General features: G+C 39.0%; 1 protein-coding gene across 4 annotated transcripts; it reads right to left on the bottom strand.

Annotated features, from left to right (window-relative positions):
• Positions 1-1598: 1598 nt before the first annotated feature.
• Positions 1599-24893, bottom strand: LOC124377189 (rho guanine nucleotide exchange factor TIAM2). Of its 4 annotated transcripts, XM_046836564.1 has the most exons (25): positions 24606-24893; positions 23091-24157; positions 22285-22693; positions 21758-21930; positions 20594-20818; positions 19397-19582; positions 19147-19293; positions 16250-16309; positions 13925-14095; positions 12597-12701; positions 12247-12325; positions 11855-11944; positions 11408-11647; positions 10169-10254; positions 8886-9074; positions 6629-6697; positions 5432-5557; positions 5203-5317; positions 4921-5094; positions 4714-4832; positions 4520-4628; positions 4312-4370; positions 4023-4113; positions 3856-3943; positions 1599-3239 (listed from the first exon to the last, which is right to left on the bottom strand). In XM_046836564.1, the coding sequence occupies exons 2-25, from the start codon at positions 24141-24143 to the stop codon at positions 2741-2743; spliced, it is 4662 nt and encodes a 1553-aa protein (XP_046692520.1). In that variant the 5' UTR covers positions 24144-24157; positions 24606-24893; the 3' UTR covers positions 1599-2740. The 4 variants fall into 4 exon arrangements, 1 of the variants encoding a protein (XP_046692520.1); XR_006924065.1 differs by lacking the exons at positions 1599-3239; positions 3856-3943; positions 4023-4113 and having other exon boundaries at positions 4338-4370; positions 4921-5099; positions 5209-5317; XR_006924067.1 differs by lacking the exons at positions 1599-3239; positions 3856-3943; positions 4023-4113 and having other exon boundaries at positions 4338-4370; positions 4921-5099; positions 5209-5317; positions 13925-14092.
• Between the last annotated feature and the right edge of the window lie 224 nt (positions 24894-25117).

Below are 25117 nucleotides of genomic sequence, written 5' to 3'. Positions count from 1 at the left end.
ATCATGTAGAACACTGGGGTGGTATGAAAGCTCCTCCTCCCACACACTCATGATTATCATCACCCACTTAAGTCCTGAACAAAGCAGGTGCTCGAGAAAAAGGCTGTCATTATGATTCATTTGGGTTTTATTCTTTCTATCTGTAAGCTGCTCAAACAGCATGAAACAGTGTGATTCAGTCTCTTTTCACTCTTCTCAAAAAACAAACAAAAAAACCCAAATTTCATTCAGGATGATTGCAGCTTTTTAGAACAATAGGTGAAACACTGTTCTAGAAAATAATTTACAGCTTATATATTTCACTCAAACAAACTGTCATGTAGCAGAAGTCGTTGGATTTAAGCTAAAATTAGGTTTTACTAGTATTCACAATGGAGTTAAACTCACACTTGCATAAAACTGAGTACACCCCTCACATTTCAGCAATCATTTTATTATATGTACTTAAGGAAGAATACTAAAGAAAGTTGGATATATTTTTGCGTAGTCAGTGTGCAGCTTGTATAGCAGTACGGATTTACTGTCATCTGAAAAGAACTCAACATACAGCCATTATTGTCTAAATAACTGCCATTACAAAAGGCTGGGGGTTCAAGCCCCAGTGCTGCCACTGCTGGGCTTCTAAGCCAGACCATTAACCCTCTTAGCTCCAGTGGTACTGTACTGAAAATGTCTATGAGCTGCTAATAAGATTATATTTATTATAAAGAAAATTAATTCAGGACCCCATCGTTTAAAGTTTGTATATATCAGTCGTGGGCAGTCAGGGCCAGCATAGCCTTCTCTGTTGGCCTAAACACTATCAGAAGCACTTTTGCCAACGGGTCTGTTTCTTTAATCAACCAGATTTCATATTTGCCTCACAGGGCCAGCTAGCTGGCCCAAACTTTTGTCAGCATTTTTCCATCCTCTGATTGGTTGGTCAGAGGAAAACTGTTACAGCCAAGTTTGACTGGCTAAAAGTGTGTGTTTTTTTTATGCCTACGGAGGAAGAGAAATTGATTTGGTCTCGGACATACATAAAAATCCACTTTCCGGAAAAGCTAGACATCATGAAGAGTGGACGGCCAACCCCAAAGCTAGCTAGTGTGTCTCTGGTGAGTAGGTTGTATTGTTTTTACGTTTTGAATGTTTTTGTCATGTTATTAGACAAATATTGATTCTGAACTGCTCCAGATGATGTAGGTGCACAGTTGCGGTTGTAGTGTAGAGGTTTGGAACTTGCTTTAGTAAAATGGTATTCACCTCCATATGTGAAATGTTTCTCTCTCTGTAATGCCACACTTTGTTATATTGCATTTTTGTATTGTATTGATGGTTTTTCTAATCACGACGTGATAGTGGTGGTATTAAGAGGTGGATTAAGTTGGGTACCTCCCCACTGAAGGCCCAGGTACCAAATGCACGGCCTGCCACTGATAATGTATAAAGTAATGCATGTGGAACACAAAAAGGGTCAACAGGAATATAGTATGGAAATCTAAGAGGGTCAGAATAAGGTTTGATGTAACTTTGATCCCATTTGTTAAAATACTTGCAGATTGCAACAAAATTTCAAGTCAAATCAGAAAAGTACATGAGACATTTTTTTTTATTAAATATTACAACATAAGCTTATTATTTCCTTATTATTATCTTTTACAAAAAAGAGCTGCTCAGGTAGTGAATATATCATAATTTACAAATAAATTACATAAGACTACAAAAGACATTTCCAGATGTACTTTAAATACAGCAAATTCATATGAACCACAAAGACATGTTTTAACTTAAGAAAATATTTAGTTTAAAGTTTTCAAGTTCGTAAAAAAAAACAAAAAAAACCAATAAAAACCAATAAAAAACATCCAATCAAGCTATTCTTGTATGAAAATTTGAAAAGCTTTTGTCAAAAAGAGGTACAAATATACAACAAACATATCCACAATCAGGGATACACACGTTTGGTCCAAGTATCCAAGAGTGAAGGCAATATGTGACTGCGGTGTTCAGAACCGAAGGCAGCAAGTTCCCACATAGGCAGCCAAAAGTCTGAGATAACTACCAAGAAGATCTTTTTATTACATCATTTAAAGCTTACTTGAAATAACACTTTTAGAATTTAGATTTTGGATCTGGTAAACTGAGCTATACCATCCAAAGCCTCACCCACAAAACAATCTTATGCGTTTGATTTTTATTATATTGTTATTTTAAATGTAAAAACATAACTGGAAAGTTTATGTACAAAACCTTTAACCATTACATTTACTAACAGAAACCTGCAACTATGCACAACGAGTTATGAATTCTTAGTAATGTGTATCTGTGAGTAGCTACACTATTAATGGACAGAAATATTGGGACACCTGACAGTTTTCTAGCCATATGATTCTTCCTCAAACTGTTGGAGGCACACAATCGTGTAGGATGTCTGTGGATGTGGGAGCATTGAATTTTCACTTCAAGCTCACTTCAAAATCTGCTATGGTGTAAGTGGAATAAAACATTTTGGGACGTGCCACTATTGTAAAATTCATTAATTTTATAATTTTGATGGCACCGCACCATCCCATCATTGACTATCTACGTTCTATGGTTTTTACTGCTTTTTGTCAAACGGATCGCATGTTGCTAGATTTTATAGTGAACGATTGTGCAAATTCCACTGGAGAGGTCCAAAAAATATTTTGATAACTGGTTGAATAAAAACAGCTTTAGTGCACACAGACCTTCAGACTAAATTGAGACACAAATCCCTCTAAAGTGTGGGAATGGCAGCTTTCTGGATGCCAATGACTGTGTCATAAAAACTGCCTTCATCAGCAGAGTTTAGACTCTGCACACTGTAGTCCCTAACCAGCAGGGAGCTGACATCTATGTCAGAAGTGTTCTCCATCATATTCATGTGAATAGAGTTTCTGCTCTTGACCTCCTGTGGCACTTCGTCTGTAAAGCTCAGTCTCTGAAGCTGAGCTTCCAGTGAGCTGGTGAGGGATCCCAGCCTGGCGCCTGAGCCCACAGACGGACATGTAGTTTTGGGAAATCCAGGCTCTGAATGTGTGTCTCCACCAAGCAGACGGCCTTCTTCTAATTGAAGCATCTTAGTCCACGATCTGCTTCTCACTGTGGCTTGGTGGCTCCTCCTTGGAAAGGTCAAATTGTCTCTGAAGCCCCTTTCAGGTGGGGCAGTTCTTTTTGCATTTTCTCTCAGCACACAGTGGATAGCCTTCACCACGTTCACCTTGCTCTCTAGAGCTCTGTATGAAACAGAAATAAAAATTAGAACCAAATCAGCTTTGTTTATCTGAGATTTCAATCTTCAATATATCGAATTTCAACTCATCAGAACATTTTCAGTTGGTACAATTCTAGTGAAGTTTGCTTCATTTGGTTTTTTATTGTCATCTGAAAATTTATTGAACGTTTTCAGACATTTCTACAATGATTCTAAAACATTTTCACTTGCCCTGTATGATGGTAATGTCATTGTTGCACTTGACCAAAGTTTACCAGAACAGCCAGCAGCTCAGGTTGAATAATGGTATTAACATTAATGTAGCTTTATGACAGTTACATGAGTAGCAAATCCATTTAGTCACTTTCTACAAGCAAAAACAAAAAACACTCAGTATTGCTTTATCAGCTATTCTACTTCTGATATACTACAGCTATGGCTATGGCAGTACATCAAGCTCTGTCCCGGTAGATCTTGGTATTGGGAAAAGTACTACCTATGGTGCAGGAAATACAATTAAATCTGGTTTCTCTTTCCTAATTTCCTGGAATAGTTTTTGTTCTGAAAAATCATCAAGTATGTCTTTGTCAGCTTTAGTTTCAGATATACATAAGATTTTTCCTAGATCAACATCTTACCTGCTGCAGAGCTGAAAAACCATCTCCGGTCTTCCTTCCACCTCTGACTTGGTGTGGACTAATTCCCAAAGACAAGGGTTCTCAGATCCTAGTAAATACAAGAAAACTCTTAAACATGTTCTTCTAATTGTATTTCATCAACTTGTATGTTGCACCACAAAACATACCTCCTGAGTTACCAGGTCGGAGGTGTAGAGAGGTGGCTGGAATCAGCCAGCGGAATTTAAAAGGGTCCAGATCTCCAGAGCGGGACGCCGTCTATATGGTCAAACAAACATAAAGCATTAGAATGACTAGAATTACTAGATAACTGATATATACATATATATATATATATATATATATATATATATATATATATATATATATATATATATATACATACACACACACATTGACGTCTGCTTTAAACACTACAGCATTAAACAACATTCAAACCTATTAACTGAGACTCACCATTCTTTTCTTCAGCTTGCTGCTCTCTCGGTACACTAAAATAACTGCTCTTTTAAAGACTGTAGGAAAGAACATTGTTGTGTTATTACTGTAAAAGTTTCATAATCCTTGCTTCTGTGCTGCTTTTACACAGCATGGGGCATGAAAATGTTTCCGTGAAGTGGATATTAAAATATATTTCTGCATCATGAATATGAGTCATACTCACTGAAAATTGTGAGTTCTGGCTCTTTCCTAATCTTGCCAAGTGAGGTCATGGGGTTCAGCCAGAGCGCAGAGCCATGGACAATAAACTCTCCCATTGAGATCTCTGTTACCTAAGAAACACACATTATAGACATTTCAGACACTTCTTCAGCTCTCTATGTGTCATTTGTGTCACTTGTGTCACTTCCTACATACCTCCTTCTTGGTGCCGAACTGTTCAGCCACCAGCTGATCGAACACAGTGCCATAATCTTCGTAGATCTTTTGCATTTCGTTGATGTGGCTGGCCACCTTCTCCATGGCCCGTAAAGCATCTGTAAGGTTTAGGACATTCCAATAAATATAAATGCCAACATTTATATTCTTCTTTTCCTTTGAGTTTGTAAGGAAAGTGTGTGATACCTGTGAGATGGCAGTGCTCCTCACTCTCAGGGTCTGTGAGGGACACAAGTTCTCTGAGCAGCAGTGGATATTTGAGGACCCTCTGCACAGGCTTGATGAGGTAGGATTCCAGTGTAGATGAGTGCTGTTTGGTGGGGTTCCTCTCCTCCAGGAACTCTTTAAACGCCTGTCTGTCTTTGCTGTTGACAAACAAGAAGAAAATGATGAATGATTGTATTTTGTGTCTCTTGTTTTTTCACCTTGTGTAGGTGCAATTGAAAGCACATGACGTTCTGAAATGACGCTTACCTCGCTCGAGAACTTTCTGGACTTTGATATGGTTGGCGCAGAAGCCGCTGTAGAGCTTAAAGTGGTCGGCGTAGTACAGAAAGGATCCACCCAGCAAGGAAAGCAGTTTCTGAATTTGCAAAATATACAAGAAAATTAAAAAAACATAGGAAAAAAGTTTGCCTATTACTTAAATATTAATTATTGTTGCATAAATGTATGTGCTTCCTGCTCTCTCAGTTACCTTGAGCTGCTCCGCTGTCTGAAGAGTCATGAAGTCTGGTGATGAGCTGGTTTTCTCTTCCAGTGTCTGTAGAAACACCCTCTGGAAGTCCAGCATCTCTGGCAGGCTGCCAAACAGAGACTCCATCTGATAAAAGGTAAGCAAACGGCAGGTGAAGACGACATAAAAAACCCACAAGCTGTTTGCTCAGTGATATATAACTAAAAGGGTTTAAGAGATTGGATATACCAGACAGGACTGATGCATATCTCAGAAAGTCAAGAGAGAATGTTAAGTCCAGGAATTTTGTATGTGAGTTGTTATTGTGTTCGTTATTGACTACGCATATCTCCTAATGATGTAAGAGCTATAAATACTATCAAATATCAAACAACAACATTACTAAAACTAATCGAAATAATCGAAATACTGCATACAATATTTTATATAAAGTTATAAAAAGTAATTAGCAGAAAAAATTCATTGAAAAAATTGAATTAATTCGACCGAGTCCAGTGCACATCATGTAGACTCGTTATGGTCGACAACTAGCTCACGGGTCGTCTTCCCTCGTTTTTAGATTCTGAGAACAGGTTGTTTATATCTGTGAAAGTTTGTAAAGTGGGAAGTGAACATTTATGGCATTTGCCAGACACTTTTATCCAGAGCGACTTTCAATTGATCTCATTCATACAACTGAGCAGATATGGGGTTAAGGGTCTTTCTCAGGGGCCCAGGGAGTGTGGCTGGGATTTGAACTCATGACCTTCGGGTCTAAAGTCCAATGCCTTAACCACTGAACTACCACCTATAGATATACAAAGGAGTTTTAGTCTGATTTATCTTAAGTTTGTTATCTAGTGTACCAGTGTAGATTTATCCATTGATAGAGACTCAAAGCACTTTTGTACGTCGTTTTGGACAAGGTCGTCTGCTAAATGCCATAAATGTAAATGTACAGTACATGAATAGGAAGCCAGGCTATCACAAGGCACCATTTAAATAACCATTTACACCCAAGGGCAATTTTCTTTGACACTTCAACAATTTGTATCTTTTAAGAAGTATTTCTCTCAGCAGACTCTTTTACCAATTTAAAAGTTACCAATAACGTGGGAAATACTTTTGATGACTTGCCACAGATGCTCAAGAATATTCAGCTCAGTGTGTCAGGTGCCAGTGTGTGAAGAGGAGCTCTGCAGGGTGGCTGGTACTCACCTCTCCACGACTGAGGAAAGTCTCTTTCTCTAAAGGTTTCAGGTAGATCTCGAACAGACAGCCAAGGTCCTGATTAACACACACAGTGCAACAAAGTATTAACATTATAACATCATCTCCATAGGCAAAAAGTTCATGGTACTTCACCTATTCTGTGAATGGTGAATTATTTTCAGCAGCTCTGACAGTTTAAGAGTTTAGTGATAGTTTCTATATTAAACACTTTCTTATTAAACTAATTCTATTTTATTCTAAAATTCTTACCCAATGCATTTCGAGGGGTTTTATTTAATGGGAAAGTTTCTCTATAATGTTAGAAACTGTATTTATTGCCCTTTTTATGCCAAATGCAGCTATACATTAATAAAACTAAATGTACCAAAAACTAAAAGATATTTTGAATAAATAAAACATTAAAAAATTGTTTAAAAAATTGTTTTTATTAGCGCAATACAAGACTATAGGGAATGGTGTATTCAAAAATGATAAACATCACTATGGTTACAGTGATTCGGCTTCACATCGTGCCGTATCACATCGCCCCAAATTGATTACTTTTCATTTACCTCATTATTTCATTCCATTCGTACACTATATGCTCAAATGCATGTTGCTACCAAACTCTCACACCTATTCATGCTTAGTGTTCCTCATATAAAACTTTCACTCTTCTGGGAAGGCTTTCCGCTAGATTTTTGAGTGTGGCTGCAGGAATCTGTGTTTGTTTAGCCACAAGAGCATTAGTGAGGTCAGGTACAGATGTTGGATGATGAGGTCTGTGGTTCAGTTCATCCCAAAGGTTTTCAGTATGGTTAAGGTCAGAGCTCTGTGCAGGACACTATATACCAGTCGTAGTAAAAGTACACACATCCTTCACTTAAGTAGAAGTCAAGTCAAGAGTCAAGTAACTGACATTTCAAGCTTTCTATTTATATATTTATTATGTCTGTTAAACAAATATTATGAGGTTCAGGTTGGTTTATTTATGTGTTTGTGAAAAGAGATGATGGCGATGGCAGAGAGCGCCCCCTGTCTGTTTTCTTTATTATGAGTGTGTACAAATAAAAGTAGACCCTTCACAGACTCGAATGATGTATTGCTCTTATCTTCGGCGTTATGAGGAAAAAATGCGTCGGCACATTTGTTGACCCCAGAGGGATAATTATGTGCATATTTTTATATCTAAGTTAAGAAAGGACGATATAAACTTCTGTTGTGCTGAAGGTTTTCATTTGACCTCTTTTATATTTATTTATTTATTTATTTATTTATTTATATTTTTGATAAAAAATAGTCAAACAGAAATGCGCTCTGCATTAGTGCCGTTAAAATGAGTTTGCGTTAACGCGTTATTAACGTTTTATTATTTATTAACTATTAACTTTTGACAGCAAAAATAATCAATATATTAATACAAAACGAATTTTAAAAGTTGTTATCTAATGAATGTATTCAGGCTGAACACACACCATATAGAACACAAGCAGAGAAAAGATGATGATGATCAGGAATGTGTCTGTTCTCAGTCATGTTTACATCACTGACACCCTCTGTCTCATCCACATTAACCCCATACTTCTTGCTGACTTCTGCCTCCTCATTGTTAGCTTTGTAAACTAGCCTACATCTATGGCGGGTGAGAGCCAGGAAATGAAACACCAGTGGTTAATTGAAAAAGCCGCACAATGACAGGAAATCGCACTCTGTCCCAGGCCTACCCCGAGGTTTGATGTAAGAAGTAGAAAGTACAGATATTTGTGTAAAAAAGTAAAATACTGATACCAGAAAAATCTACTTAAGTACATTAACTAAGTATTTGTACTTCATCACTCCCCTCCTCTGCTCTACAATCTACACACAACCTCTTTATAAAGTTCACTTTGTGCACAGGAGCATTGTCAGGTTCGGGCTTCCACTGTGCAGTGAGAGTCAATAATAATAATACTGCAGCATTTCAAAACAATATATTATTATGGGTTTGTAACTTTGTGGCAACAGTTTGGAAAAGAACCACATATAGGTGTGATAGTCAGGCCACATTCTGTATATGTGTATACGTCCATTATTAAACTGAATAGAGATAAGTGAAAGACAAAGGAATATAAATATCTCTAATCTATAAAATTACATACATCTTAGACATCATCTTCATCTATCTTTCAAAACTCAACCACATGACCAACTGCCTTGTTTCTATTAAATATTTCTACATGGACATATGCAGGTCTTCAGTAAGTAGCAGGGTTAGATGTCATACCTTCACGTAGGACTTCTCAGTGTCCACAAGCTCCTGGATGACTTTGCGCAGCCTCTCTGGGATGGTCATGTGGCGAGGGCTGCCTCTTGGAATGCCACTCTCAGTGGAGTATGGGTTCCTGTAGCCATCAACGATAAGGCTTTTATCCTCGGGGTAGGCCTGGGACAGAGTGCAAACTCGCCCCGAATTCTGTAAACAAAACAATAGAGAATCCAAGAGTATGAGGGCCAAAATCCTGATGGTTTAGGTTAAATAACAAAGAGGTTTAGTGGCAACTGAGAAAAAGACCCAGCTACATATAAAACTACTACTACTAATAATAATAATATTTACATCATGCTATAGATTATCTTTCCTGAGGTAACATGTATAGTCATTTGAATACAAAAGTAATTTCTATTTGCTTTTTGAATGCATTTTGGCACAACACAGAGAATCCATAGAATGTAAATGTGACACTAGAGCTTTATCTCTCTCACACACACACACACACACACACACACACACACACACACACACACACACACTCAACCTTCAGTGTGCCATAAAAAAAAAGGTTCCTATTGAGAATTCCAGCCATTTATCATCATAATCTGTCCTGTCACAGAGTAATAAAGTGCTGACTAACTGATAAATCCCCTGAGGGACGCCACTGAGCCGTGATGTAAAGCTGTTCTCAACAGTACAGGAAAAACCCGGACCCAGAAAACACAAAATCTATCGTGAATAGATTTAGAAAAATCGTATCACTTTCTTAGCATTTAAAGCGGTTATCTTGTTATGTATACTGCGTAATGAAAACTATGTATATGTGTGTGTGTATCAATGTATATAACCGTGTGTGTGATTGTGTTTTGTGTGCAGTGAATCATCACAATCTTTTCTTAACTTAAAAGTAAAGTATAATATGTTCTTTTTGCTTTCTGCCAATCTTTTAATAGGAAAAATTATTATAATTAGTTTCCCTACATCATCTTACATACCTGCAGATCAAACCTATCCTGGAAACAAGCACTAAACACCACTCATATATAATAATCTGGAGGAAAGGTAACTGTGTACATTCATTTTTCAGAAAAGCCAATCCTAAATATGCATAAAGCTTTACAGAATGTAAACTGAAACCAAGCCTACTGTCTCAATGTGCCAAATATGCAGTAAGAAGTCTGGAATTTCTCTTGGCGCACTTCACCCAGCTTTAACTTTGACTAAAAATAATCCTGACTTCTCCAGCACCATTTCAGCCCTCATCTTCTCCCACACCTTCCACGTCTCGAGCTTACCTTTCTGCATCGCTCTGCCTTATCGCAGACGTCCCCTGAAAGCGGTACTGCTGCTTCTCGGGGAATTTCTGGGAAATGGGAGCCATCTGGGAGAGAAACAATAATGTATTACTTTGTAAATACTGTATTACTTTGAGCATTCCCTCGGGAGGGAGCCTACAGTCGGCTGGAGTAAGTGCACTTGACTGGTGTTAACTCGCATTGATCTAAGTTCTCTAATTGATTCGTATGCAGTCGTTTTATTCAGTCGTTTTCTCTTCCCAGAGCTGGTCCAAATGTACAGATCTATAGGGCTGCTGAAGTCACATGGTGGCTTATTCTCTATAAATGGTTAGGCCAATGGTTCTCAAATTGTTTTCTGACTTTCAAGCCCCACCTGTCACACCAAAAAAAAAAAGTAATACTACAAGTTTAAGAAAGTCTAATTTATTGTAATATCAAGTTCTAAGTCAATAACAACAAATACCATCAAGTTAAAAAATACAGAAAATAAAAGTATAGTTGTATACTTGTATATAGGTACCTTAAATGATGGGTTAATTCACTTGCATTAATGACCTAATTGTTTGTTTGTGGTTGCTTTGAGTGAATTAACTTTATTTTTAATAAAGAAATCACAAATGAAGATTAATTTAGAAAACAAAAATATTATATAAATCCTCATTGCGCCCCACCTGTCATTTTTTTATTCGCCACTAGAGGGGCGCAACCAACACTTTGAGAACCACTGGGTTAGGGCAGGTATTTACAGAGTAAAGGGAAGTAACAGTCATAAAATAAGGTAAAAGCACAGGGTCAGCCATGATACAGCACCACTGGAGCACAGAGTGCCAAGGGCCTTGCTCAAGGGCCCAAGAGTGGGCAGCCTAGCAATACTAGGGCTTGAACTACTGACCTTCTGATCAGGAACCCAGAGCCTTAACCAACGAGCTTCTACTTCTCCAAAATCTTTCACAATGATTGTATATTTAAAATGAGTGAAATTATTTGACCTTTGTGTCACTGCATAGAGATAAATGTTATACTACAGTTTTCTTTACTCTTAAATGAGACAAAAAAGACATACTGGAGTCATTGGCTACACTTATATTCATTAGAAATCAAACACAATACATGGTCTTTAGATATTTATAAAATATCTTGTGTTACAGCTTCTTAAAAAAAATAACCACATCAAAGGTGGAACTTTATCAAACATGATTTGAGCATCAGGGCACATCCACTAGGAGAAGCACGTACCTGATGAGTTGTGTGAGGGTGGATGGGAGGTAAAGGGTATGCTGAAGGGTGAAACTGGTTCGTACAGGTCGCCGGGGTCACACCCTGGCCACACATTGCTCTGCTCGTCTGACACAATGTCCTCACGGCGGAGGACAAGGCGTAGAGTCTGTTCGCTGAACAAGGGGTGTATAAGACCCAAGTCCAGGGTGGATACGCTGGCATTGTTCACAGCCAGGATCTCATCACCTGCTTTCAACCCTACACAACACACACACAAACACACACACACAGAGTTAAGAAAAGGAAGGATCAGATCCACCTGCATTACCTGAATCACTTTATAAGCTTTAAGAGTGTGTTAGATTAGATTTTGTCTATAGTTCAAATTTTTTGTTCCATACTCTTACATAACCCATGTGGAGTTTATGTTAAAGATTTATTTACATTTCTTATAGGAGGAATTACCGTTATTAAATGCCAGGCTCTCTGGATTCACCTCACTCACATAGATGTGACTCCTCCTCAAACCATCCACATGGCCTGTCACTGCAAATCCTGCACACACACACATTTAAATTCATTAAATTCTATAAAGCTGCTTTGAGACAATGTCTGTTTTGAAAAGCAATATAGAAATAAACTTGACTTGACTTGACACACACACACACACACACACACACACACACACACACACACACACACACACACACACACACACACACACACACACACACACACATATGTTTGAAAATTGGTTACTATTATCCATCCATCCATCCATCCATCCATCCATCCATCCATCCATCCATCCATCCATCCATCCGTCCATCCATCCATAACCAATACCACCTACTCACCAAAGTCCATGCTGCTGTCTGGACGTGAAATAGTTAAAGTAAACACGTTGAGAGGGCAAACTTCAAGTTCATCGTAAACCTTTTCAAAAGCAAAAAACACACAGAACACACTTTACATACCAGGTCAACATATATATATATATATATAATATAATGATATAAATATCACACATCTACAAGGAAGTGAAAGCTCATTGGTTAAGATATTGGAATTCTGAGCATTAATGAACTCAGTTTTATGTGTAAAATGAGAAAACTGTAATGGATAGGGATGTCTGCCAAATAAGAAGTACGTGTTCCAATGTGTAATACAGTAATAATCAAGGGTCTGAGTTTATCATAAAGCTCACCAGGTCTCTGAGTAAATCTGAGTTTGACGGAGCGCTGATCTCCACATCTGGTCCAGAACGTCTCTTTGTGCGCAGATAATACAGTGCTGAGTCCAGCTGACGCAACTACATACACAAACATATGCATTGTTGTGGAGGATTTCCAATGACTTGTCTGTTATTTATATACACTGTATATACACTATATATACACTATACACAATTAATGTGATTAATTGCGATTTAATATTTAAATCGATTGACGATTGATGTACACACACACAGATATATAATATCTATATAAGCAAACTCTCATTTTTGGTTAAGACTTTTATAATTTAAATTGTTATGTACGATATTATTATTTTTTTAATTATTTACATTATTTTTTTAATTATTTGGGTTATTTAGTCCTCATACAGGCATGTGTGGAAAACCTGACTGCTATTGACAGCAATATCATTAAAATTATTATTATAACAAAAAGATAAAAATAATAATTCCTCTCAGATAATTGCATGTGATTGTCAGTTCTCAGCCAGGAAGACATGCCGGCATTTTGCAGTCGCTACAGCATACAAACATGGATGACACGGACTACAACTCCCAACATACACCCACACTTTCCTCGCTCTCAATCTCCTTGTCATTAAGATGTCATTAATTTAAGATTCACTCGCTCACAAAATTGTGTTGTTGACGCCACCAAATCTATTCCATTCAAATTACTGTTGTTTCTACCCTCATTTCCAACCTTGTTTCTGATATTGGTCTGCCTACATTTTTCCAAACTGATTTTTGATTATCCTTGAGTAGGATTTTTAATAAACTGTTTTACTGCACTTGAATCTGCCTCCATTAGTAAATACATGGCAGCGATATCACATACAGTATTTTTCATGCAATTAAAATAACATACATTGTATTTCAATTACATTAATAGCAGAACAAAGAAATAAAGATTTTGAACGTTTCAACAATGTACGGCCTGCCACTGCGAATCCTGTACATACACACCCCTCCAGGCTATAAAGAGGACCACTAAGCATAAGAAATTGTTTGGGGATCTATTTCTAACAAAATGAATGATCTTGTTAATTACTGAGATAAGGATAAAACGAAAGCTCCAGTCACATAGCAATAAAATCTGAAGAGACGTCCTCAGTCTGCTGGTTAACAGACCAGATAAAAACAAGATCATTAAAAAGAGCACATAATTAATTATTGAAAGCTTTAGTTTAATTAAAACTGAGGCCTCGAAGCTGATTTTATTCAGCCTGACTCAGATGAGCGCAGATTCAGGACAGGCTATTGATGTTAATCCTAACGTTGGTAAGATGATGTTGTACCTTGCATGCTGTGGAAAGGACATCAGCAATGAGAAAATCCTGTTTGACAGGAACAGTGAGGATCTGCCTGTCAGGCATGGACACACACAGCAGGCTCTCAACGCTGCAGTCCCACACTCTGCCCTCAGGTGTCGCTGTAGGATGGGGTTTGGGAAAAGCGTCCAGTTTCTGCTGGAAATGCAGGAAGAGACATGGAAACAAAATTGTTTGTACAACTTTATCTACAATTCAATGTTTTGAGTCATTTCAACTTTTCTTTGTAAAATGAGCTGGAGTTTAGATGAGACAGAAAAAATAAATAATTATAAAAAATAACAATAGTGGACGAAGTACACAAACCATGAATTAAAGATGAGAGGTAAAATATTGCTCCAGTAAAAGTAAAAGTACAAAATCATTTGCCTTCAAATGTAACCTATTTAAGCATATTCAAATCAATGTATACATATTTAAATCAAAAGTCACATTTTAAAGTCATTTCATTTGTACTCCCTTTTCTATGTTTATTTACTAAATAAAATGTATGTTTTCTGAAAAATTTACTAAATCATTATAGCATATAGTTGCACTTGTGCATGTGCAAATGCTATACTAGCAGATCTTCACTGTCACTGCGATGTCTGAAAAGAAATTTGTCAGCAACAGATCTACAGGTGTGGATATAACTAATTTCTACGAAATGTTCAAAATTGTGAAAATGTAAGACATAGAGACATTACCATGCAAAAAACCCCAAAAAAAGGCAGAGGTCAAATGCAGATAAGCTTGTAACAGTCTTAACGACAAATCATTATTGAGAAAATGAGCAAGATTCCTAAGAGTTCCAAGCATTTGCACCTTCCTTTTTGCTTCAATGAACTGTTTGGGGGAAAGCTAGAAACCAGGAAAGTCACTTCTATTGTCTTTCTAGTACACAAAAATAAAATAATGATTATGATTCAGATCTAAATCAAAATGTTTTCTCATCAGCTCCTCATCAACCATCACCATGAACAGGTTCACCCACACATTAAGGTACATAAGAGGTAAATATAAAAATGGAATTTAACCAAACAGTTCCCACAGTTCGTCTTAAGATTTAATATTTCAAATAAATAAATAAATAAACAACATGACTCTGTAGTCTGCCTAAACTAATCCAAGTTCTAGTTCAGTGAAACTGTTTTCTTTTTTCACCTCTTTTTATATATAGCACATCCGGCCAAATTGAACGTCGTCACACACCAACTCTGGCCCTCAGACCCTAGTTTGGGCATCTCTGGGTTCAAAAAATTCCAAGGGAAAACCAAAACCCATACAAAATGACTAAATATATTTAATAAAATCTTTTATTCATTTCCTAAAAATGATTCTCTGTTAAGACCAGGAGTGTACACATAACTGATATGAAATACTCTGGTCAATTTATTGACAATAAATTAAATAATCAACTATTAATCATTAATAATCATAATACCACAGTGTTGTTAAATACTTCATTCTGATTGGTTAGCAGCTCTGATGAAATGCAAATCACAATAGTAACAGTAAATGAATAGAAACCTTATAGAAACTGCTTATTATTAAGGATGATGGACTCCACATAACTGGAGACTAAAGTATAAGTAAGACTTTGTCATTTAATTGAGAAAACATTGTAATCCCTGATTTATTGTTGTGATATAAGAGGAATAATGGGAATGTGCTGTTATATGAATATAATCTGTTATTAAAAACACCCCAAAAAACCAAACAAACTCGGTATTATGGTATATTTGAGATTATTTTTGCATTCTTCTGAAAGAGAACTCAATCAAAAGCCAACTGTTGCTCAGAGCTGCTTGGATTACATCCCATAATAAGTATGTTAAAATTGCAATGTCGATTGGGTATCATGATAATCCCCGTGTTTGAGCTTCTTTATATTCACTGACAATAGGATTGTGATGAAATGTATGCTAACCCCGCCTCTGTAGGGGTCTACACACACAGCCCGCCTATTTGCAAAGTAACGTGTCAACAGATCAGCAGGCTGTTGGGACAGCTGTGTAAGCTCCAAAAGGGCAAAAAAAGTCCTCCCCCACTCTTACCCACCCACCCCTCTTCCCAGTTTCAGGAGATTAGATAGGGGTGGGAACCTCCCCTAATGCATTATGAAGGAGCATTAGCATGTCAGAAGGTGCAAGCTGGCACCTGGGCCTGGCACAGCATGGATCTTCTTTAAAAGAATGTATTAAAAATGAACAAGAGAGCGAGAAAATCCAGCTCCATCTGCTAGAGGGCAGCTGCAGTCTTATTAAAACGTATAAAAGCGGAAACACAACATCACCATGATGCCTGAGGTACCTCTGAACTGCTCTGTGCTGGTGGATGGCCAAGAGTTCCACCGGAATGTCCTTCAAATACCTACAATATAAAAAACACACAACAAAAATACACATCAAAATACATCCAAGGCAACATTCAGGCTCAAAAAAGCAATATGGCCAGTGGAGTTGCATTTAATTAGAAACCATAGAGCTGAGCCAGCTGCTTTTGATACTATTTAGATCCTGGATCGGAACAGAAATGGACTCTGAGGTTTGCAGAGAAATAATCAAAGGTCTGAGCGATGCTGTAATTATAGCTTAGCGAGCGCAGGCTAATGTGCCAGCCTCTGTCAGTCTACAAGCAAGAGCCACAGTCTCCCCTCGACCCAGACGCCTGCCGGGACAGCTCAGAGTCGACCACCATCTTCCACGACACTTCAACTAGAGACCCGCTCTAACCACACACTGATCTACCACACACTGATCCACCACAGCCTGAATCACAGCAGCAGCAGCAACGATACACAACAGTACACAAACAGAAAACTGCTCCTGGAAAGACTGACGAGTGGAACACAGCTTTAACTTGTACTGTACTTTATACAAACAGGGAAAGAAGACAGACAGACAGACAGACAGACAGACAGACAGACAGGCAGACAGACAGACAGACAGACAGCCGGATGGATGAATGGATGGATGGATGGATGGATGGATGGATGGATGGATGGATGGATGGATAGATAGATAGATAGATAGATAGATAGATAGATAGATAGATAGATAGATAGATAGATAGATAGATAGATAGATAGATAGATAGATAGATAGATAGATAATTATTGATATTTAAACAGATGTAGGCCTGTATTGATTAAAATAATTGATTGGGAATGTGGGGCCTATTTAAAAGGATTTATGGATGGAATGATGGATGAGCGGTAGAACACATACACTTGATAGATGTGTATGGATGGATGGATGGTTGGATGGAGGGTTGGTAGGATTAATAAATGGATTGTTAAATTAAAATGGGGTGTTTATGAATGGACTGTAGGATGAATACATGAATAAATAAAGAGGTAAAATGGATGGATGGATGGATGGATGGATGGATGGATGGATGGATGGATGGATGGATGGATGGATGGAGAGGTTGAATAGATGGATTGATTCATGGATGGTTGGATGGATGTTTGGTTGAATTATAAATTTTTTTGTTAATTTAAGTGGTTTATGGATGAGCTGTAGGATGAATACATGAATAAATGGAGAGGTAGATTGGATGGATGGATGGATGGATGGATGGATGGATGGATGGATATGGATGGATGGATGGATGGATGGATTAAATTAAATGAAGGGATTTATTAATGGGCTGATGGATTAATAGATAAATAAATTAGGTGGGTGGGTGGATGGATGGATAAAGGATGAATGGGTAGACAGAGGGGAAGAGAGATAAATGAGATATATATTCGACTGACTTAAGAGGATAAATGTGTATTGATTAGTGATTGGAGTAAAAGGACATTTAGCCTGTGAGGGTGATGCATCATTTCATTAAAACCATTGCACTGTTGGAGGGTCAGTGTCTGACTCACCTCCGCTTCATCCTCATAGCCTTCTGAAAATCATCAGCCTAACTCTTCCCCATCCCCCACTCATTTTTCTGTTACTGAAGCTGAGCTGTAGACTTCAAATGAAATGAGCGATTTCCAGCTGTCTGATATTTAAGCGGACAGTGCGGTTTTACACAAACCTTTTGTTTCTCAGTTGCTCTCCAGCTTGCAACAATTAAGCACGTGGTTTATGGTAACTCCATGCCAGAGGGGTGCGTTATTAGGGGTAGTTTGGCCGAGATTATGCTGCTCTGGGTTATTAGCCGGCTGAAACAGCCGAGCAGTTGCTTATGATCACATGTGACTCAGGCAGTGAGCGCCCTGTGTGTGTGTGCGTGGCTTTAGAGCCACTAATTTGAGTTGAGCTAAAGTAAACAGCAGCAACTTCCCTGCTGTTTGACGTCCATGTGAGTGTTGATGAGAGCAGCAGCAGAAGTTTGTTTTGCCCATTGGGGTGAACATAATAATATTTCCTGACCTGACAGCTCAGGATTGCGGGCAATTGTCATGTGTAAAGGTGTAACAAGTGGAGAAAACAGCTGCAGCTTAAATGACACACACTGTTTTCTCTCTAAAGCTGTTTTTTAGATTCTGGTTTATGGGTTTGTCCTTCTGCTTTTGTTTATCAAACAGACAGCTTGTCCTGCCCTCAGGTGCATTGCTCACTCTATTGCACACTGTGGTGATGTAAAAAAATTATTTAGACAATTATTTCTGCCTCCAACTTTACATTCAAAAAACAATTTTATGGAAAACATTTAGATGAAATCTCCAACAAGGCCCCACTGGGAACGTTTGAGGAAATGAAGCAGTAGCAAACACTTTACTCGTCACTTTTCCCCAAACTCTGCCACAGTCCAAAATCTGCAATGCCCCAACGCACCTTAGCAATGCCTTGGTAATTATCCAGATGAAATTCTGGAAGCTAAACGGAGAGAGAGAAACGCAAAGAGGGAGGGAAGTTTGCAGGTCAAGCCTTCTAAACAGTGCTAATGTGGATTCCAAGAACCAGCATTTTTTGAACAGATCTACCATCCGGTATTAAAACAATGGGGCTTCAGAAATGTGCCACAGGGGCATGGGCCAAACAGTCAAACGTAAAGATCTGTTTATACAGGTGATGAAGGAAAAAAAAAGACAAACACCAAATGTTTTTTCCGCAGAATCAGTGGTTGAGCCCTAGCAGTGATGCTGCATGAAATCAGTGGAGTTAAATAAATAAAAAACATGCTTCCTTGAATAGCGGTAACTTGACTCCTGCTTCTCTGTAAGTGTAAATGTATTTCTATTCATTTGTGGGATTCAGCCTTACCTGAGACAAAGACTGCCTCTTTTCACGGTTGCATCTATTCAGGCTGTCCAGGCCTTTCTGAGAGGAGAAGATTCCTCGCTTGGTCCGTGAGGCTCGAGACTGAGAGCGTGAACGCCTCCTCAGACTGGCTTCATCACGGGTGCACATCTGTTTACACAAAAACATGAACCTTTAGATCATACAAAAAAATAAGACAAGTTGAATTATTTTAATATATATTTGAATATGATCATGTCAGAAGGCCACCCACTAAAGCATGGAAAGATGAGACGGAGAAAATCCCCAGACGTCCAAGTGCTATCTTCGACTGACGTGAAGCAACAGCTAACAGGTTCTTGGGATTGGGCTGCTCAGACCCCTGCAAGCTGGCCAGGTAGCAGCGTGTGCGGAAAAGCTCCATGTTGAACTTCTCCAGGTTTTGCTCCCACTGCTGGATCTGCAAAAATAGTGAAACCTGACTGACAACAATTCATCAAATTTTCGGGTAAGGAATTGCTTGTTGCTCTTAATAACCACTTATGACAGACTGAAGGACAAAAAACAATAAATGGCATAGTAAAATATTGGTACGTGTCCCCTTCAGCAGTGAAGCATTTTAAGATAAAGGTGGTATTCAGACACATTTTGTATTGCCCTGCAGTGACGCCTCTCTGTTTTAGGACAAATAGTCACTAAGCATAGTTTTAACTTTAATTTAGTCAGATTTCATGCTTTAATATTTCACATTTGTGGGCATAATCAGATAATATTGCTATACATTGACCAGGCTAAACATTATGACATTAAAACATTATGAACAATGAATGGAAATCCAAAACTTCAGCTCTTGTGGGTTGTTTCCGGTCTGCAGTGGTCAGTATCTATCAAAAGTTGTCTAAGGAAGGAACAGTGGTAAACCGGCGACAGGGTCATGGGTGGCCGAGGATCATTGATGCACGTGGGGATTAAAGGCTGGTCCGTGATCCAACAGACGAGCTCCTGTGGCTCAAAATACTGAAGAAGTTCATGCTCGATGGATCAGGACTGTTTTGGCAGCAAAAGGGAGCCAACACAATATTAGGCAGGTGGTCATAATGTTATGCCTGATCCGTGTATAATCTGTAATTTATTGAATAAATTATTTTGTGTTCTTACATCATTATGGTGGTTTGATACACAGTCAATTTAACAAAGTTAAATTGTTAATTTCACAGTTAATTTAGAGGTTAATTGAATTTTTAAATCTCGCAAACCCGGAAAAATGCAGCACAGGTTCAGCCACTTGGAAATACATTCTATTATAAATTAACCCTCATGACATTTTTTTTTTGTTATAATTATTATGTTAAATAGCTTGCAACCTAGCTGGGCATCATGACACTTTCACATTACTCTAGTCATTCCAAGTTTTTTTACACATGCCAAATGATTGGTTAAAAATTTAAGGAATATTTGCCATGATCCTAACCTGTCCTTCTACAGCCTTCCTATTCTTCTGGTCAGTAATAACAGACAGCTGCAGCTCAGCCATTTTCTTCATTTTGCTGTCCATGTCGATCTTCTGCAGCAGGGCTCTGCTCTGGCTCCTCAGAAGCCGCACTGTGTCCTCTTTGCCCTGACGCTTAGCCATGTGTGAGGCACTGGCTGAGTGGATCGCTGTTACCCAGTTCTCCACATCTGTCTGATTGGAGGCCTGGAAAAAAAATTTTAATTAAAAAAAAAAAAATTAAAAAAGCCATTTATAGTCAGATTATAGTCATCTCACTTTTAGAGTAGAGTATAGTACCAACACTAGCCCCTTTTTATTTAGATTCCAACCCTGTTGTCCAATATTATTTTTAACATAACCCTCTGATTTAATCCAATATTAATGCAGTTTTCTTTTATACCCCAAAGGAGTTTTCAGGTTCCAATTAGCAAATTCAGGCCATGTAAGACTAAATTACCCAGGGAAGGGGGTTGGGCATGGCGAACTGGAGGAACCTTGTTTTCACAATAGATTGTGACAAGAATAAAAAACTAGCTTTATTTTCTCATGCAATGATCTTTCCTGTTGTAGAACGTCTACGTCAAGCAATTCAGCAGTGAAGCTAATTGGACTTATGGAATAGCTCTGGGTGACTGTAAAGCAGAAAACTGGAGTGGTTAGCACAATAGGGCTTTCTTTTCCTCACATGAAAAAAAACAAAAGTTATACAGCCAAATAAAAAAAACCCCAAACAGACGAATATACATAACCCTCCAGTTCTGACATGTGCTGCCAATTTTTCATTACCATGCAGCTTACCAAGATATAGTTATGAAACTGGCAGTGAGGGAACATATTATGTAGACCAACATAGTCATTATGAACTGGAACAACAACACATAAAATGCATTCTAGGGCATAATGTGGTTTTTAAACACAACACGGCTACAAGTTAGCACACAATTTGGTCTATTATAAGACACTAGGATGCTTCATATTCTTTGGTATGTGCTGACTAAATCCCAAAATGAATGAAAAAGATATATAGGTTTGGAATGGATCTGCATAAGAGAAGAGAGCATCTAGTGGTTACAGGATCCAAAAATCATTTAATTTACTTTGGAATTTGGGGGTCTGCCAAATGCTGTAAATGTAAACGCAAACCTGAAAAAGGTAGACATCGCCGTAAGCATTGCTCAAGCAGAAAACATTTTCCTTTTTTGGGTGTTCAGGGATAGCCTGGACGATACTGTCCTCAGCAAGCAGGATGTAGCATGGGGACATTTCCTGCTCCAGGCAACTCTTTCCATCAGCCTCACTCAGTAGGAGCATGCAGCCTGTTGAAGAACAGAACAGCGTGTTACCGGAAATAATGCTGCTGTTCTGACACAATAATCCAAAAGTTTCTTAAAATTTGCCAATTGAATCTCTCGAGCTGGCTTCCCCCAACAGATGAATGCTGTTACCCAGGAAGAGGGAAGACCAGCATGTCATGCTGATTTATAGAGGAAAGAGGAATGCCAACCATTCCACTAATTTTGTTGTTTTTTCTTTGTCACTGCAGGCCATGAATAGCTGTGGCGTCACCACCATTTAAATCTCCTGATATCTAGGGTGAACATGTTTCTGTTGCACCAAACTGAAGCCGGATTAAACCTGTAGAGAAATGGAATGGATAGAGTCTGGCTCACCTTTAAGGGTGACCCAATATTGCTTCCACTTGCGTCGCACCACCAGTTCCAGTTTGCGCTCTTTATGAAGGTTGATGAGTGGTTTGAAAGCAAGCCTTCCAGCCCTCCGAACCACCCCCTGTTCCTTCTCAAACAGCAGCTCCATCTGCTCTAAGGAGTTCATAGACCCACTGCTGCTCTCAGCCTGGTCGCCCTCGACCTCTTCCCACTCATGGAGAGCGTCACCCATTTCCAGCTCCTGCATAAAGTTCTCATAGACATTCTGGTTCTGTTGAGTTTGTGGTTCTGTTAGAGAGCAGGATGAGCGTGTCTGGTTGTTCAAGAGGTTCCAGCATGGGTCGCCAACCATCGGAACACTAGAGTCACCCATCAGGCTATCCAGACCACTGCTGAAGGTCTCCGAGGGCTCCTGAGAGCAGGATGATGAAAAACACACTAAATCACACAGTGAAAAGCTAAAGAAGTTTAAATATTTGCAAACATTTGTGGGACAAGGTTAGCACTACTCTAGGAGCAATCAAAGTGAGGTTTCACTCTCTTTTCAAGTGTTAAAAAGGGGTCAGGTTCAATAGCGGTCAATGTGTCATGAAAAAAACATGACAACAGCGGTAAGTCTTGTTTGCGTAAATCCAATCATGCAGGCCTGATTGCAAGCATTACAAAATTAATCTCAAAAGTGCCTCTACACCCACCCTGGGTGGTCCGATCATTTGCCGGAATCACATACAGATGTGAAACCATGCAAACCGATACTATGAACACAAAAAAATTTTGCAGTGGTGATGTTTTGCCCTTTATAGCCTCACCTGCAGCCTCCGTTTTTTCCTGCTCAGGCTTCCGGTCCAGTCACCAATGCGGCGGATCCGGCTCTTGAGAGAGTCCTTTCTGGAATTACCATCACCACTACCTGATTTTCTGCTAGGCAGTGTGAGAGAGGTGAAAGGTTGGTTTTCTTGGCTCTTCTCCTTAGTAGTGGTACTGATGTCAGGAGGATCCTGGGCCTGGTCTTCAGGGAGAATGCAAATTGTCGGAAAAGGTCTGATTGAGTTTGGGTTAGTGTAAATGTTACCAAAAGAGTTTAATTCCAGGCTTTTCGGCTCTATGTGGAGTAAAATTGTATCTCCAATACCACTGTCCTCCTCTGTGCATCCAGGAGAACAGGTATCACATCCAATGGCTCTGTTTTCTGTCACCTGACACATCTCATCTGCTTGGCATTCCATAGTCATAGGATGGCAGCTGATATCCTCAGTACGGGTGGAGGACAGTGTAGTATAGCCGCTGCTGTCATCTGAAGGCTGGTTAGCAGAGAAAACATTGTCACAAAGCTCTGTAGTAGCACCCCATGGAGAATCATACCAGGATTCCTCAGAACTAATCGAGGAACCTTTGCTGTCCCGCAAGGTCGAGTCCATGGGTGCAACACAAAGCTCGTTGTCCAGACCTCTCCTCCCTTTGGTGAACTCCACTCTCAAACTTCCATCCTCACTCAAGAGCACCTTGGGACTGCTCTTTTTTTGAGGAACATCAGAGTTTGAGGTTCTAACTGAATTGTGAGCATATTGACAATTCCCATGTGCCAGGAGAGACCCATGGTCCCAGTCATTGCTCTGTGGTGAACCCGGATGCTGTGCATCGATGTAGTCATAGTGGTAGGAGACGTATGGCTGGCTACCATTGTGCTGGTTCAAGCAGTTTCTGGAGGACCCACGAGCCTTAGAAGCTGATGATCCTCTTGTATTCCTCCACCAGCTATGAGGAGACAGGACTTCCTCTTTGGATGAGTGCAGCTTCAATGAGCATGCCCGGGACTTGCTGGGAATGATGAAGCTGCTGTGCTGGCTGTCTGTGTTTCCCATTCTGATCTGTCAAACTAAACATGAATGACAAGGTTCAGGAATTGGAAGATCTATTGTCTCTTTTTTTTTTTTGCATTTTCAGATTACTACATAATACACATAGTGTTCAAACTTTTTTTGTTGCGATACTGGTAATACCTAAAGTATAACCCAATATTAGCAATAGTTTACTACTAAGCTTACAAATGAATGGGTTTTGATTGAAACAACACTTGAATTCCCTACAAGAAAGCAATTCAAAATTTGTACAAAACTATACCATATTAAATAAAATAGCTTGTCTAACATACAAATTAATTATGTCACACTGTTTCAAGTAAGAAATGAACAAACCTTAATGGTTAAAAATAGACTACATTTAAAAAATAATACACTTCATTCTTTTTTCCCCTCCAATATTCCACATCATCTCGATCCCGGTACTGCATATAATGCATCGATGTACACATAAGTCTCTGTTACCAGAAAGTTGTGATGCTGCTCCTCAGGATGAACAAGAATAATCCTTCATATTCCTTTACTGTGCTTTCATTTTCCTCCCCCAGACAGTCATCTTGTCGTTCCCATTCCCTGTAATCCTTTGTGCGATCCTTCGCTTATTCAGTTCTCCGTTCCGAGTCTCTTCTTCCTTCCTCCCTGTTTCTCGCTCCGACGTTCTGGGTCTGTCTTCTCCAGCTGTCCTGCGGTCTCCCTTGCTCATCTGTGGGGAAACAGATGAGGGTGGAGTGTGTGTCAGAAACACAGCCAGCCCTTGTGTGAGTGTGTGTGTGTGTGTGCCGTGCAGTGGGAACCCCCTCCTTCTCCTCCAGCATCTCCTCCTCCTCCTTCTCCTCATCCGAAATCCAAACAGCGCTCATGCTTTCCTCTGGCTGTGCTGTGTTCCATGACGTATCGCTACAAGGCTTTACAGGAACAGACTTCATTCTGACCCACTGTTTATTTTTGGTCATGGAAATTCCAAACAATTTTCATTC

This window comes from Silurus meridionalis, chromosome 23, assembly GCF_014805685.1.
Source record: "Silurus meridionalis isolate SWU-2019-XX chromosome 23, ASM1480568v1, whole genome shotgun sequence".
Classification (NCBI taxonomy): Eukaryota; Metazoa; Chordata; class Actinopteri; order Siluriformes; family Siluridae; genus Silurus; species Silurus meridionalis.
The sequence above is the reverse complement of the archived record's forward strand: the minus strand, read 5'-3'. Positions and strand labels throughout refer to the sequence as shown.

Coding starts and splice junctions, on each gene's coding strand:
- LOC124377189 (XM_046836564.1), bottom strand. CDS start 24,143: ATGGGAAACACAGACAGCCAGCACAGCAGCTTCATCATTCCCAGCAAG. Junction 19,294..19,396: donor TCTCATCTTTCCATGCTTTA/GTGGGTGGCCTT, acceptor TTGTGTAAACAG/ATGTGCACCCGTGATGAAGC. Junction 10,255..11,407: donor ACCCTCACACAACTCATCAG/GTACGTGCTTCT, acceptor TTTCTCTCCCAG/ATGGCTCCCATTTCCCAGAA.